The 15,338-nt window shown below is 34.1% G+C and overlaps 1 protein-coding gene across 2 annotated transcripts in view; it reads right to left on the bottom strand.

Moving 5' to 3' along the window:
• MMP16 (matrix metallopeptidase 16) overlaps positions 1-15,338 on the bottom strand; it is a 185,282-nt gene that overhangs the window by 68,339 nt on the left and 101,605 nt on the right. For both annotated transcript variants that reach the window (XM_075743766.1, XM_075743767.1), the window contains one exon: positions 5,741-6,045. In XM_075743766.1, coding sequence (XP_075599881.1) covers positions 5,741-6,045 — 305 coding nt within the window. The remainder of the gene's footprint in view (positions 1-5,740; positions 6,046-15,338) is intronic.

Genomic DNA, 15,338 nt, shown 5'->3' with positions numbered 1-15,338 from the left:
TGAGCAGAGTCACTAGTGAAGGATCCTGGCTTTGATGGGTCGGGGTTGCCAGGGAATATCAGAATGTTATACAAACTTGGTCCATGAAATGGCCCTTGGGGTTTGCTAACAGAACTAGTCAAGACACACAGACTTCTAAAGATGAGACAGCTTTCTCTGAAGTCACTGTTCAGAAGACTATTTTCAGACTCTTCATCTGTCCATCTCTTTGGTCTTACTTCAGAAATGGTGAAGGGTCTGAGATTCATTTAGCTTTTGAAACTGTCTGCTTTTAAATTACTGAGAAAACTACAAACTAAACAGAATAGTTCTTGTTCTCTCCAAGGCTTTGCAAGGGATTTCACAAAACCAAAACCAAAACCAAAACCAAAACCAAAACCACACCAAAAAAAGAACCAAACCAAACAAAACCAAACCAACGACTACAAAAAAAAGAAAACAAAAATCCCAACACCCAAAATCAAGCCAAAAACCAGAACACACACACACACCCCCAAAGCAAATAACACTTCCCCTCCAAAATGCAGCAGCTAATGATCCTAATATGAGGGACACATATCTACTTCATCACTTCAGAAGCAACCCCCACTGTGTAGCAGCTCTTAGATCAAATGTTGCCTCCTTTCTCAAAGTTCTGTTATGGGATCATGGAAAAGCTTCAGTCACATGAGTGAGGCAATGAAATAATATCTAGTGAATACTATATATAATATGTGTTTTGTTTTCTTTCTAATTTGCATTTTCTGAAGTACACATAGGAAAACTAGACTACTGATTTTTTTATGGTTTTATTACTATATAGAAGTAATATTAAGAAGGCAGAGTTGCAAGGTAAATCCTTTTCCTAATTGTGTCATTATAGAAGTACACCTTCCATTTTTTCCAGTAGCAAACATCTATGCTCAGCAGAAATTAACAGCTTTCAAAAGACTGTTGCTCAATGTTAGAACAAAATATGGAGAGTATAAGGAAAAACAAATAATTGCCAATCTTATGATAGGGAAAGCATCTTATCTATAAGACCTTGTGAATGTGTATGGAACATCATGCCGCAGTAACTTGGAGGTGGACAGTATAGGCTCTGAGGCTTAACAGCTTCATAATGAAGTAGATTTTCCAGAAATCCAGCACACTACTTATTCTACCAGAATCTGACACTTCAACCTCTAATTATGTTGCAGTGCATCAAAACATTTCAATGCTGCAGATTTAATAATGGACAGATGAATGCAATATGTGGGAGAGCCTTGTTAAGGCTAATACAGACAGGGCATAGGACATGATTTTTCTGCTAGATACTAGAAAATTTACTACAGAGACAGTCCCTATCCTCCCCACTCACTGACAGTGATTTTGAATTTCATCATAGTGACTTGAAATGTCGCAACTGAAAAAAATACTTTGAAAAATATTTTTGTTGAGGATTTTGACAATACAATATCTCCAAAATATTGCCACTCTTAGCAAGGAGTCATTGTCCTTTTCTGGATTTAGATACATTATCCATTGTCCATAAATTTTTCATTCAAAAAATGAGGTTATATATATCACCTAAATGGATTGGAGTCATGGGAACAATGAAATCTCTCCCTAGCCTCAAGACTGGTATATTAAGATTTCTTTCTTTTCTTTTTTTTTCCTACACTTTTTCCTTCCAGCACTTAAGTTCAGAAGAAAATAAGGATTTAAAGTTTTTCTTAATAAGTGCTGATTTTTCAGGTAGCTACTTATGTAACCTGATTTTTATGTCCTATTTATATTTTCTCTTTTTCATCTTTAAGCGTACATGTTGTGAAATGTTTTCCTGTGATATTCCTATCCTTTCTGATTTGCTACTCCTGAACAGTGTTTCACCTTCAGTGCTTGTTTCCTCCATCCTCTTCTACCATAGTTGCCAAGTACTAGCAGAATAATCTGAGACTGACAAGGAGCATGAGGTACTTCATAAGATGCATGAAGAAACCACCCTGTCCCAAATAATTTACAAACCTAAGGCTCTCATCTCATACTGAAGCCTGAATAGACAGACCATAAAGGAAATGGGTTCTATTATAGGTGAAAAGGCCTACTCACACAGGCCAACATGAAAAGTAGATGTCCTAAAAGAACAATTGGAACATGAAAGCTGACTGGAGGAAGGCTACGGTCCAATGCATACAAACACTTTATCCAAAGTATTGGAAGATTACCAATTCCCTACCTTGCAAAAAAACCCAAATACCTTTTGTCCTCCAGTATATCTTTGCTTCCCTAGCAACAGAAATTCTGTCTTTGTTTCCATTGTTCCCCCATGATGGCAAGTTTCTTGTCCTTCTTTCTGGCCAATAGTTCTGGCATCACCTGCAGCGCTAGGGAAGGAAATTCAAAGAAAAGTCCTCTACAGCTCAGCTGGGGTTAAGGTACCAGCTGTACTCTGCTAACAGGGTATTATGAAAGCAAAGAAATACATCATTTTAGAGAGGCTGCAAGTGTTAAATTGTATGACAGGAGGTTTTTTCCTGAGCGACGAGCCCATTAGTCTTTACTCCTACAAGAGCCTTATTCATTCTTCAGAATGAGGGAGGAGTCAAAGCACAGATCTGTTCCCCGGAACATGATTGATAAGATTGGCCTGTGATCCACAAAAACATACCACTGAAGTGAGAACAAAGGAAAGCAGCACTGCACTGTGGAGATGATGTATTTCTATTGGAATTGTCCTTTCTGTCTAGAACATTGTTAAAACAAAGCAAAACACAAGAAAATCAGGCAAGCATGATAAGCAAAAAAAATCCACCTAAACTCCAAACCTAAAGTATGAAGACACTGCAATTAACTAGTCAGGATAACCATAGGAATTAATTATACTCAGAATGCTGAATTTGTATATGACTTCTTATGTGGAATGAAAACTATTTTTAAAAAGACAACAGTTTATGAAAGTGTTTCAAGAACTTGACTGTCTTTTCTGAGTCAGAGGATATGCAAATTATTTTCATAAGAAGAACAGTATAAGGTGGAGAATGAGGCTAGTACTTTTAAAGAGGATCTTATATTTGCATTTTTGCTGCTAAACAACCAATTGGTCCATATTTTCAAATCACTCTGGAATAACAGAATAGGAATCAGAGAAAATCAGTCTTTTGGGGTGAGAGTTAATTTAAAAATAAAAATGAAAATAAATCACCAAATCTTTTTCCTTTTCTATTGGATTTCTAATAACACTACATGAAGATAGCTATTGGACTATTGGAGCAATGAACCTTAAAAAAAATGACATTCACCTGGGAAAAATGGCTTATAGCTAAGATCATAAATATATTTTTCAACCTTCTGCTTTTCAGTGCTCTGAAACTGAGCTCAAGATGATAGGAAGCCTAAGAGAGCTGTAAGTCTTTTCTTTCTGTCAATCCCAAATGGCATGCTTGTCTTCTTTTTCCACCCAGAATTTTTTTCCAGTCACAAAAATAAATCTAGACATAAGCTAATGCAGTAAGATCATCAGCAGAACTTAGCCTACCTGATAACTGGAAGTCACCAATCAGAGAAATAGGCACTCTATGTATGTATCTACGTATATATCTACGATGAACTGCACGTACACTGCTATTCCTAGAGTTACAATGACATAAGGCTTTTCTCTGGACATCAGCTATGACCTATGGTCCTTGGTTCATACCATCTCAACAATGCAACTAAGAGTTGCCAAAATTCTTCAGAAAACTTGTGTTGGTAAAATATCTATTTTAATTGGCAAGTATTTTGCGCAAATTTGCCGGTCATAAAATGTGGTGGGTTTTCTACCTTGACTATTCCATTCTAACAGAAATAAAGTACATATATTATTAAATTTCCAGAATAAATTTCTGGTGATACCTATTAAACCTTCATGATATAGATATCAAAGCTTTTTTATTATAAAACTTCAATTTTCTAAGATACATAAAAACGTGTTTTTAGTGGTAGTATTTTACTGTCACTTGTTTTTTTTTTCCATTAAAATATCTTAAAATTCATTAATACAAGACATAGCTTTTGAAAACTATTCTACAAAACTCAACCACAAAAAGTCATATAAAGACATGACTGCTTTTTTGCACTCTGAAAATTATTTAAGTTGGAGGAGAAGGAGATAGCCAGAAATTTGCACACTTTCATACAGATTAAAAATATCCATATGTGGAACTGCTCCAAAAGAGTTATCACATTTTAAATTGACACTTTGACTTCAACGTACACATGCCTGTAGATTTTCCTGAGTGCTGGAAGTCATACCACAGAACATTATGTGTAGTGTTGGTCTCTCACTGAGGCCCATAAAATCACCTTAATTTAGCCTGACAATGCTGTAACTGACTACGTACCTACCTGAACTGCACAAACAGAACATGTCCACTGTTTTTCCTTTGACCTAAACTTGTGAAGAGGGCAAATATGAGCAGTGCAATACCACACCACAGATTTTACTCCTGTAAGAATCTACGGCTTAGTCCACAAGAAATAAGCTTCTTTAACCCATTCTGCTGCTAAGGGCTTTCACAGTGCAGTACACTGCTCTTGCTTCACTGACCCTGACACAGCAGAAATATTGCACCGTTAAAACAGTCACAATACCATATTTATACTCCTGAAATATTAACTTAAAGCTTTGTTGCAAACTCTAGGCTACAAATACTGCTACATAAAAAGCTCTGAATTTTACTCTGAAGATCTCAGGTGAGACAGGGAAAAGAAAGGAATTAGATAAAGCCTCTCATTGTTCACAAATTCAGTGTAACATTGAAATACAACAGTTCTGCACTTCTTATTTGTCATCTTCATTGTCTTTTGTATGCCAGAAACATCCTTTTTGTGCACCTGTGCACCCTCTTTTGTGCATCATCGTTTTCTGGAGACTCTCCAACTCTATGAAACTGGCTTAGAGAGATTTGCTTGGAACCAAAACCTGTCAAAGTATCAAAGCATCAAACACAGAATATGTCTACACAAAAACTCTTTGATAGTGTTCTGCAGAGATGCAAAAGCTAGCTTTAACTTAGGTTTCCTAGATAATGGCAGTAATTTAGTCACATGAACTTGGAGCTCGGCAAGGGCCAGAACATAGTTCTGTGAAGAGTAACTTTAAAGAGTATCTTTAATCTTGATTTGGCAAATTTTAAGTATGTCAACTGCACTATGCAGTCACTTATTTGGCTACAGGGAATGTGCAGCTTAAGTAAATTGAAATTATTGTTGGAATTAACAATTCCAAAAGACATTCAAAAGTTATTTGGAAACACCACCTCTGTTCTTAGAGTGGCATCTTTAAGAGTTGACTTTAAATGCTGCCACTGCATCACCATAGAGAAAAATTGTTCTTAAGAACATAAAGAAAAACTGTTCTTAACCTCTCTTATATGACTGCTAAAGGACATTCCACATTTTCCCTAAAGCTAAATAAGATCTATATGGCAAACAATTTCAAAATGAAAGTAGTTTATGTAAACATTCAACAGTACAATGTTTGAATTAACACAAAGGTTCATAAGAAGAATTCAAAGTTTTTCAAGAGATACACATTTTCATACTGTAACTTAAATTTAGACAGAAACTTTTCTGCCTCATATTGTAACAGGCCAATCAACTGAAGATATTTCTAAAATAATGTAGACTTAGGAAAAAAAACTATGTGACTTTAGGGACAGGAAAACATGGAAATAGTTCTGTTAGCTGAAAATTCATGTTTTATATTTATTTTGTTGAAACTGAAATCTTCTCTTACCATCATGATTGGGATTTCCCAAAGTCCATGGCTCATCTGAGTCAAAATGGGTGTCTCCCCCAATTCCTGGGCCAGGGAAGTATGCATGAGCCAAAAATCCTCCCTCCCCATCAAAGGGAGAACTGTCTCCGTGAAAACCTGATGCAAAAATGATTGTAATATCCACGTCCCTCTTGCCATTTTCTAATTCAATATAAGGAACTTCTTCAAATGTTAGAGGAGTTACATTCTGCCACACATCGAAGGCACGGCGAATGGCTTTACGAGTTTCAGCATCACCTACTTTTGGAGTGACGTTCTTTATGCTGAAAGAAACAGAGAAATGTTAAATAGATTAAATTTGGCAGAGTGGAGAGTGACACCAATTACATCCATTTCCCCCTATTATTAAAAGCACTGTGCTTTTAATAAAACGTGCTAGTCTGGCTTTATGTCCTTTAAGTAGAGTATTTTTAAACAAGCTGGTGTAAAATTATTGTGTCAATCTGTGTAGCCCTTTATGCTAGAACTCATTGCATGTTAGCTAGGTTACTCTCAGCAGTACAAAAATCTTATTTTTAGAAGATTAAAAATATTTTTAAATGAAAAATTCTTAACAGTGGGATAACCAGATTAATCAACCACTGACTGTTTACCTCCTGGACCACAATCAGAATCCATCGCAGCTAGAGAACGGCATGTCATTTCTGATCAAAAGGAAAATGTTTCCAGTTAAATGAAATTTTAACTTCTTAGTGAGTCCATTAACAGTAGCAGACCTCCATACTGTGACCACCAACCAGTATTCACAAAGCCTTAAAAACAGTTCTTTTTGCATTTGTAACTGGATAGATAATTCCCTATCAGAAACAAGGCCTTTTTATTTCAATACAGGCTAAGGTGTCCTTTTCTGATCTGATTACTTCTATAAATCTTTCATAAAACTGTAGAATTCATTAGAAAAATCATTCTCTAGAAGACAATTATGTGCTAATTCAGAAATATATATTTAAACAGAACTTTCAGTCTCTACTACTTCTTCAAATGACGCACATCAAAGGCGGCAAAAAAATCATCAGAATTACAGTTGAATTCAGTCACAGTTACTAGTAAATTATAGTGGAAACATCCTTAAAATAACTTCTTTATTTATTTTTATTATTGAATTCAAGGAAAGAATGGCAATAATCAATTTCAGACCTATCCAATTTCCTCCATCATTTTTACTCAATTCATACGACCAGCAAAAACTCTGTTAAGTTTGTGTCTGTTCTGAAACTGCTGCAATTAGATGCTCTTTGTTCATTTGACATGTGCTTGACTGCATATTCAACACAAAGTTCAGAAATTACATAGTTCTAGAGTATATGTAAGACTTATGTAAGTTTACATTGCATAGTGTGTTAATGGAGAACAAAAATATTTTCATGTGTAAAACTGGAATGATTTATTTGTTTGGTGCATTAAATGTGCTTTATTATATGGTATTGTAAGTTTATATAAATGTAAATAAATCCTTCAAGTATAATTTTATAGATTTTAATTCATGTATATAATATTTTGCTCATAGGGTCACATAGAAACCATAAAGTTACCTATTTTGACTTCCACTCAAAAATATTCTTGTATTGAGTCCAATAATGCTAGTCTAACCAAAGCATTGTTTCTTTATAGCTAGTACGTATGTTCCAAAGAGATATCAAGACAGATTAGAAGATAATATACTGTAGAAAATTCACTGCTTCCCTTGATCTTTTGTTCCAAAGATGATTTAATCAGTCATTACATACTTGTGCCTATTTTCTTATTTGTCTGGCTTGTAACATTGGTTCTTGTTCTGCCTTTCTCTTTCACATACATGAGCTTTAAGAACATTTTTCCTCTTTAAAAAAGGACATTTCTGCACTGTGAAGTCATTACCTTTTTGTTGTGTCTTTGAATTTAAAAGTTTGAACTCTTTAAATCTCTTATTATAAGATATTTTCTCCAGTCTATTAAATATTTTCTGTGATTTTCATTGAACTCACTCCAATTTTGCAACGTTCTTTTAAAACTGACTCTCAGAACTACAAAGTACTGCTGTACTAATCTTGCTGTCAGAGAGAAAAAGTCCTCTGATCTGTAGGCATGGACTTACCCTATATGATGTAAATGTCATGTGATTCAAATTGCTTTGTATGATGTCCCTTCTTCATAGTTATTTACTCATCAGTAATTTTATGATCAGTATTGTGTTGATTTTCAGGTGATTAAAAAAATATGGATGCACTGGACCAACTACCAGCCTCCGCAGAACCCCTCTCTGAAAGGTCCCTCCTTTGAGAATTACTTCTCCGAGATGTTTTAGTTAGCAAGTTCATAAACTACTCATCCTGTGCCCCTTGAGAATGTACAGTATTTTATAACCAGAGCGTCATGTGGCACTAAATCAAAACACCTCACAAAGGCACACTTACATTGCCACTACCGAAAACTTGACAACAGTTAACCTAAGAATATCATTTACAAAGCTGATGAATTTTCTCTTATTCAATCCTGCAGTGTGCTCTCTAAAGCACATAAATTGTCTAAAGCACAGCTCACTGAAGGATTAGAGCCTCTATTATTTGCTACATATAATGAATACAGCAAATGAATCAACATGCTTTCATAGAAAATGGAATATGTCTAGCAAAACTGATATTTTGATGTAGGAAAAGTTAGTCTGAAAGTTACTGTTTATTTTTTATTGTTTGTATTTAGGAATGTTAGTAATGGGTAAGTCACACTTTGAGGTTGTGTAAACAGAGCAAAAGGATGGTTATCCCTCTTATGTGGGATATGAGGAAATGGATAAAAACAGATTGGAATTTTGTTTTGGTGGTAAATTGATTAATTATTTGGTCTAAAAGGGTTTGACTCATATTTTAAACCTAATCACTGTACATTTTCTTGCTTTTTCAGTGCACAGAATTAAGTTTTAGTCATTGATTACAAATGAAAAATTGAGCCATTGTGCTAGTTTCACACACATTAACTAGGGGTGATTACCTATAATGGGTGACCTTTTCTAGGGGATTCAGCTATTGAATTAGTTTTGAAATAGTATCCTACATCTCAGGATTCATTGTCAAGAAGAAAGATTTTTCAAAGCATACATTCTGTATTAAAACAAGACAGATTTCTGGCTTCCAAAACAACCTTCTGGAGAGGGCGAGATTATACTGAAAAATGTAGCTTCTAAAAGAAATTAAATAAATCAGTAGTTATTCCAATATAAGAGTATTTCCAGAAAATGATTGTCCATTTTAATGTGTTTAACACAAGCCATGTTCAATCCTAAAAGGGCAAATTCCAAGGGCATGTGCAACATGAATGTTGAAGTTCTCTAACTGGGAACTTTGCTTAGAATAATTCACCAATGTAGATATATGAAATCCAAGTTATTTTACATTTCTTTCATGGCGTTGATCATATAATCTCCAAAGGGGAAGTACACTGAGAAGATCAATCCATACAGATGATGTATCAGCTAATAGAAATTCTAGGACTCATCTCTTAAAAGTCTTTGGTTTAGATATATCACTGCAATAGTAAATAAAGTTTTATATGAGCTCTTTTTCTGTTACATTTGGCTCTTCATCTTAAAGCCAGCAGTCACCTGAAATACTGTTAACTGTCACTGGTAACAACAAAAAACAAACAAACAAACAAAACCCAGAAAAACAAAACAAAAAAAGAAGGGGAACTGGGTATCTTACACGCAATGTGTCCAGATAATGGAGCTCAAGTAAAAATAAGTGGAAGATGTACCAGCTTAGATCCACTCCTACTGCAAGGTGGCAGCATAGCAAGACAAAGGCCATCAAAAATAAAACAATATTTCCTAAGTATTACTTTCCTAACCTCTAAGTCTAGTGATCATTTCGCAGAAAAGATGCTCAATAGAGAGCAAGATCCAATGCTGACCTTGGCCAGATCAGCAGTGCAAACCTTATTAAGAGGCTGAAGAACCTACTCACAATTTCCAAAGGGAAAGTATTTCAGTAAGCAAAAGATGGTGTATAAGATGAAACATTTACTTCAATATAATTTTTTACAAGCTAGTAAACTGAGTGATCATAGAATCACAGAATCATAGAACAGTTTGGGTTGTAAGGAAGACTTAAAGGTCATCTAGTGCAATCCCCTCTGCTATAAGCAGGGACATCTTCAACTAGATCAGGTTGCTCAGAGCCCCATCCAACCTGACCTTAATGTTTTGTATACATTTTGAAAGCTGTTATTCTTAGACAATCACAGCCATGTATCCATTGAATTCAGTATTTTGTGGTTATTACTGCTGTTTGATGCAAACATGGTTTTCAACCTCATAGCTGCTTTTGACATTATAGCTTTTAAATCCATATCTTGCACAAGAACAAGATTTCATCAATGATATGCACTTTTCCCACTGATTTACTATTTCTACAGATGCCTTAAGAGACCTTCTTTTGGAGACTGTTATTCTGAAATTCTCAGTCCTATTGATTTTAGAAAAGCTTTGGGATTTCCTTCCCCTCTTCCTTCTTCCCCAAAATATCCTCCAAAAATTATCCATGTTTCAGTGACACATTTTTGGCTGCAACAGCTTCAGGAGCCTTGCAAGGCTGTCAGGATATACCTCACTTAGCTGTGTAAAATCAGTCATCTGAAATTTAAATACAGTACATTAAGTAGCATATATTTGCCAGTAAATTTCACTATTTCCTTTTTTTCATCCTTAGCTGTCATTAGAACAGCTCATTATATTTTTCACGTAAATTGCTACAATTCTGTATATAAAATCAACCCTTCTGACCCAAGCTAGACCCAAGAGGCAGTTCAGCAAAGGCTGGACAAAGCTCAAAATGCATAAAGCTTATTATTACTGCTTACCTTAGCAGTAATGGCCTCCACAAGAGTTGTAATAACTCAGTGACAGACTTCTTCATGGCCTGTAGACTTTGATACTTCTATTCTCCACTGCATATAATAAATACTGTTTTTAAATTGGTTCTATGCTCATTTGTGCATTAAATCCAGAGTACAAGCTTAACAATATCTTACTACCCTGTTGTGCTGATTAGACTGGATACTAATGAGTGCTTTTAGGTAATTATAACGATGCAAGATGATATCTTATTTTTTTAGAACATAAATATATCATTTAAATATAAACAGGGAAATTATTTCTAGAATGCCATTTCTCTCAAACATCCAAGATTTTCTTGGAGAAAAGTCACAAACTGGAAACCCCATTCCAGAGAAAGAAAGGATGAAGAAGATAAAAGAGTAGGAAATTCAACTAGGCAGGTAAAAAGATGCAGTCAGTAATCTGTTTGAAGTAATTCAATTATAGATCTGTATTTGATATAAAACAGTTAAGATAAAATGAATTGAAACATAGCTTAAATTTGAATAACTTGTTGAAACTACCTTCTCATTGCCATTGCTGTCAAACAAACCTAAACGGAACCAAAGCTTCTCCTTTTTTTTAAACCCACTGCTACTTTTATTGAAATTAATAGATTACTTCTAGTCAAAAGTATATTTCATTTTGCGCCATAATTTCTCTAGAGATACTGTCTAACAAGTTGCTCCATTAATCTCTCACTGATGTGGATTTTCTTAGCTTCAACATCTTTCCATTCTCACTTTACTAACTCTTTGTAGCTATAACCTAAGAATGTTTCTCATGTAAAATGTGATCTGAGTTCATACAGCTCCTGCTTCAGCTGATTAAACCCAAGTCAGAACTATTGCTTTTGATTTTCTTGTTCTGTGACCACATTAAAAGTCAACCAGCTGTTGCTATATTGGAAAGAATTTCTAATTTTCTTGCCTCTTTGGTTTCATGGATAATATTCTCCCCATAATTCATTAAAAGGAGATGAAAAGTGACAAAGAAGAGATTTCCAAGATACAAACCCCAGATTAGCAAAATACTTGACAGATAAGTGCTTTTATGGGAAAAATGTTCTAAGTAATCCCTTATCATAATTTACTACTAATTAATTCAAATTTAATAAATGCAACATAAACATTTACAATTATGGCATACTGGTATTCAAGTATTTAATTATTTCAGGGTTGCTGAAGTAGGTAAGTATTAAAGAAATGAGAACTGATGTTCTTCAATATTTGAATTTTATATGGAAAAGACTGACACTAAAAATACATATAATGAAGAGGTTTTTTTGTTAATTACTGTGGAAAAGCATAACTAATTGGCTTAATTGGTTGTTAAGTAGGAATCCTCTCTCACAACTATAGTTATCTAAACTTTTCATTGCATAAATTTTAGAATCACCACAGTGGAATTTAATCTCCTTTTCTTAGGTGTATTTCACATGTCCTCCCCCCCTTCCATTTGGAGGTTATAAATAAGAGAGAGGTAAATATGCCTAAATCAACACTCTGTAACTGAATATTACATTTTATTCGGATTTCTAAACATTGCCTATAATGGCGCTAGCAGATATCAGGTAGATAGATACTGGAAACCTTCCTGTGTGTCATCAGGATGACTAGAATTGCCTTTTTGATGTTATTTCTAATTGAAAGCTGGTAGGAGATGCAGTTATAATGTGAAAAAGATGTTTAACAGAGCCTTAATTATCATCTAATTCTGCATCCATGCTTACTACAAAAAGGTAATGCTTAGTGTCAAGAATCCCATTAGTCCTTAAGGGTTGAAGCCCCATGGTGGGTAGCCTAACAGTTTATGAGAACTTTATTGTAGAAAACAAGTAGTCTGTCTCGTACAAAATACTATTTTTCAAGATTTGCAGCTGTAAATCATCAGAGTTCCAGCAAAACATCTAAGTAGGAATGCTAAGAACTCATGGGTGGGTCATTTTGAAAACATCTGTCTTCAGAGAACCCTGAAAACTTCTTCAATGTGCTACTCAGAATGCTTTCCACATCTGGATGTATCACTTCTCAATATAAATCTGTACATAGTCGAGCTAAGAACTTCAAAATTTGTTACTGACTTAAATGGTAGGGTTATAGAGCATATAATTAAGTATTTCCATTGCCTTAAAGTCTTGTAGGTCTCACATATACGTCAGGAAAAAATTATATCCAAGTGCAGCCCAAACCTGTAAATGTTTCTGGCATGTTTCAAAATATTTAGTCAGGTACAGCTGAATTAAAGCATAGAATATTGCTAGTATTGAAGAAAAGTTTTCAGACATTTTTTATTCACAAATTTGTTAAAGTTAGGACGTTCTCAGCATCTCTGAAAAAAACCAACAGATAACCATTATTTCCCCTTATTTCTGCTTTTCATTTTTAATGGAAAGACAATATTCTCATGTCTTTATGCTGAAATAGTATAGCCATATATTTCAAAAATAATGCAGTGTGAATGTCATCACAATGCAAACCTTCTATTATCATTTAATATGGACACAAAGCTGACCTTTTTTCATTCATGAGCAAACTGAAATCAAGGAGATTCAGTATGTACTGACTTTGTGACAAGTATGATTAATAAGGTATGCAATTCCTTGATTTAGGAAATATTTTCTAAATATTCCTCTGTAGCAATACACTCAAAACATTATTTTATTAAAAAATCTTGTTGTTACTTTGAATCAACAGGATTTTATCAGTTTTTTTTAATTCAATAATTTCTTACTTTTCAGTGTGGCTTTTAAACCTCCAAGAAAAATTCTCTTTCCATATTCCATGCAATATGGATCCTTCAGACCATAGAAATAACATAGTCTACTGTTAACAAGTCAGATGATAGGACTTGTCATTACATACTGAAGCTCCAAGCTAGCATTAATTAATTTAATGTCCATATCTTTCACCTTCTGTCAGCTTTTGAAGAGCTGAAATCCAGGATATATCCAACTTGTTGAGAAAAGAAAAAGACATTAATTTAGGGCTTGACCCAGTGTCCACTGAAGTCAAGAAAAAGATTAAATTAATTCTACTTGGTTTGGGAGGAAGCCATGATGTTAAGTTTCCCCACAAATTAAAGTACTACATCTCAAATTCATTTTTTTCTTCCTCAAGACAGTAAAATAAAGCAGAATAGCTTTTAAATTATTATTTTACTTTATTTTAAATTGTTGTGAGTTATAAGTAATGGTTATGAGTTATAAGTAATTCAAGGCAAAGCTTTGCTTTTTAGAGAACATGCTCCAATTTTATTTGCAAAAATGTTTTGCAATTGACCAATGACTGACTGCTGGAGTTAAAATTATGAATAGTATGCCCAGAATTCTGATGAGGAGGACTTTATATTCAATAATTATCTGTCTAGAAAGGACATTTATGTTCTATTTTTACAAAGCTGATTGCTTTATTGATTCACATTGTTCCTTCTTTAAAGTACTGAATGATTTACTTCCCTACCAAAAGAGGTGGTGATTGTTTTTTGAGACTCATAAGTGTCTTTGTAAACACCCCCCAACATTTTTTTTTTTAATTAAAAAAAAATCTCTTAATAGGGTTCATAGATTTCCTCTCTGACTCTATATAATGTTCAGACATTGTTGTGTAATCTAATACGGTCTAAAACACTAAGGAAGAATGAAGACCATATCATTAAGATCTCTGTAGTTTGTTCTGTAATAGGGCTATAATTTTCATATGCTCATATGTTCTTCTTCACTCCTATACACTTCTGGCTAGTAAAAAGGTTCAAATAATCATTTTCTGTTTCTCTCTTTGTAAAAATCATCTTATTATATAACATAAGTACTAATAATATTTACAAGGTATACCAGCATGAACTATAGCAGGCAGAAAAGATACAGTAAGTAATATTGCTGTGTAACTTCATTAGAAAGAGAAATTCTAACAAACACCCTATTCACCAGCTCAAATAAGTGGAAAACTGCATTCCCTGAAGGAGAACAAGTGTAATTAATGCAGCACGATGTTCCCAATACTGGAAATCTGCATTTTGATACTGCCTGCACACACACTGTTTTCTAAGAAAAATTATCACCTAAGTCCAAAATGTAATATGTGGCCAAAAAGGACATGATTAACGAAAATTATAATAGTAGGTCACTTCTTTAAAGCTCCATCTTGAACTTTTGGGGAACTGTTTCAGCTTGAAAAATTACAAATTGAAAATATAGAAATGTAGAAAAAATATAAGTCATATGTGTATCTGTTTTGATCCTCTTACCCATGATTACAGGGACAATCTAAGAGGAGATATATTCCTCTTCCAACATTAATTAATTTAAATTTAACAGGTGCCAGCAGCAATACTTGGGGGGGGAAAAATGCATCAGACAGAAAATGCTAGAGTAAAAATATAAATAGACAGTTTAAAATGCGTTTATATGTGATCTCAATTCTATTTTTCCATTAATAATGTCTTGATGTTTTGCCTGAAGTGATAATTACTTTGTTTAAATAGAGCATCTGAGGATATACTCTCAGCCTGAGTAGCCAGACAGATAGTAAGTGGTAAATGTAGCTTTTGGTTTCTTTCAAAAGGCTCCCCTCAGCACTGGAATTGCATCTATTTGACAGTGATGCATACAAAGAAGAACTCCATATCTGCAGATTTCACAGAGTCCAACAAGACTTTATACATTTACAGTATTGTATTAAATATTTTCTTGAAATAAGCTCACCTTAC

Source organism: Balearica regulorum, chromosome 2 (assembly GCF_011004875.1).
Source record: "Balearica regulorum gibbericeps isolate bBalReg1 chromosome 2, bBalReg1.pri, whole genome shotgun sequence".
Classification (NCBI taxonomy): Eukaryota; Metazoa; Chordata; class Aves; order Gruiformes; family Gruidae; genus Balearica; species Balearica regulorum.
This window is presented reverse-complemented; position numbering and strand designations above follow the sequence as displayed.